At 36.4% G+C, this 1,647-nt stretch overlaps 1 protein-coding gene across 1 annotated transcript; it reads left to right on the top strand.

Moving 5' to 3' along the window:
• The first annotated feature begins 27 nt into the window (after nt 1-27).
• Nucleotides 28-686, top strand: LOC119582080. Its single transcript, XM_037930328.1, has 2 exons — nt 28-75; nt 270-686. The coding sequence occupies exons 1-2, from the start codon at nt 28-30 to the stop codon at nt 684-686; spliced, it is 465 nt and encodes a 154-aa protein (XP_037786256.1).
• Nucleotides 687-1,647: the final 961 nt, after the last annotated feature.

Raw genomic sequence — 1,647 nt, forward strand, 5'->3', positions numbered from 1 at the left:
CAGAGTGCAAAAGAGTGAGATGCGAATATGTTTGTCTGGGGTGGGAGTTGCCCCACCTATATTTACTATATTTTTGTAAGTATCCATTATAACAGTAAAAAGAAAAATAAATAAACTTCTTGTTTATCACTTTAAGCTGACTTCGCAAATACGCAATTCAAAAATAATATAAAAACCTGCAAAACTCTTCTTCCAACCTGAGAAAATATCCACTAAATTCCCATGGGAAAATAAATTTTTTTAAAGGCCAGAAAAAAGAAAAAAAAAAGGGGGGGATTGGATCCTGCCTTTGCAAAGGAATCCAGTACTGCATAACCAGCAAGACCTACCAATGGCTTCGGTGCCACTGCTCCATGTGCAGAAAGGCCATCGGCGCTGAGCATTGTACTTTCTTTGCCGTCCCGATCACCAAGTTGGAGTTCAAAAGCAAAAAAACTCTTAAGACATACAAGAGTTCTGAACATGCTGTGAGATCTTTCTGCAACAAGTGTGGCTGTTCAATCTGCATGAAGTATGATATTGAAGAGTATACCATCTGGTTCAACGCTGCAACTGTAGACGTAGATGTACCTGTTGTTGATCCTCATCAAGTGTTCACAAAGGATAAGGTCCCATACCTGGACATCATGTCTCGGTCACATGGCACTATCGACATATCAGCGTGGGTTGTTCCGACTTGCGTCTAGAGATATGACATGGTTTTTCATTTAAAAATATTGTTTTCTTGTATCGACTTCTGCACTGCATAAAATAGTTCTGAGATCAAATATTCATTCATCCACAATCCTTGCACAAAGGATAAAGTATTATTTATGAATGCGCAGATATGTATGTAGTAGTGATAGTACACATTCTACATTTGGGGGGGGGGGGGGGAACCTCAATTTTAAAGGAGCAAACCTCGTAGACGGATAGCCAAACAATATTAGGATACAGTCACAAGAAAAGTAAAGGACACTTAATCTCCCACCAATCATTATGTGAATCATTGTAATAAAGAAATAACTACTTCATTATTTTATTGATACACAAGATGCCTCTTAAACTTCTCTTTGTATTATTTTTGTGTGATTAAGGCCAACTGGTCATAAAAATAACAGAACAAGAATAAAACCTGAACTTTCAATGCATAGTTCCTAACAAAACAAAAACACCAAATCTACCCGAAAATACGTGGAGAAATGGCTTCAAAGAATACGTCAAGTGTATGTGGCAGAAAAATTGTGACTCTGACAAAGAAATAAAGAATGAAGCAGATTCTTAAAAGATAATCAAGATAACAAACATACCGGGACAAGATACCAGTTCGAACAGAAAATTGAACTCGCTTAAGAACACTGATAATCGGTAAGAAATGTAATGCTAAGACGCCCCAATATCTCAAACGGATACGACAAATGCTATTTTACTGTATAAATTGCTAGAGAGGCTTATTTTAGTATTGTTAATTCCTTTCTCTATTGTACCATTTTTAAAACATTCTAATACCTACAAGCCTAAGACAATTTGCAGTTTCATGAAGACAAGTCGTCTGAAATCACAGGAAAGCCTAGAAATATTTTTTTTCGATTTCTGGTTGCAATAATTATATTATTTAGATGCAACGAGCCGAAGAACGTAACACAAAAAAGACTCAGGAATTTCGGA

This window comes from Penaeus monodon, chromosome 15 (genome assembly GCF_015228065.2).
Source record: "Penaeus monodon isolate SGIC_2016 chromosome 15, NSTDA_Pmon_1, whole genome shotgun sequence".
NCBI classification, from domain to species: Eukaryota; Metazoa; Arthropoda; class Malacostraca; order Decapoda; family Penaeidae; genus Penaeus; species Penaeus monodon.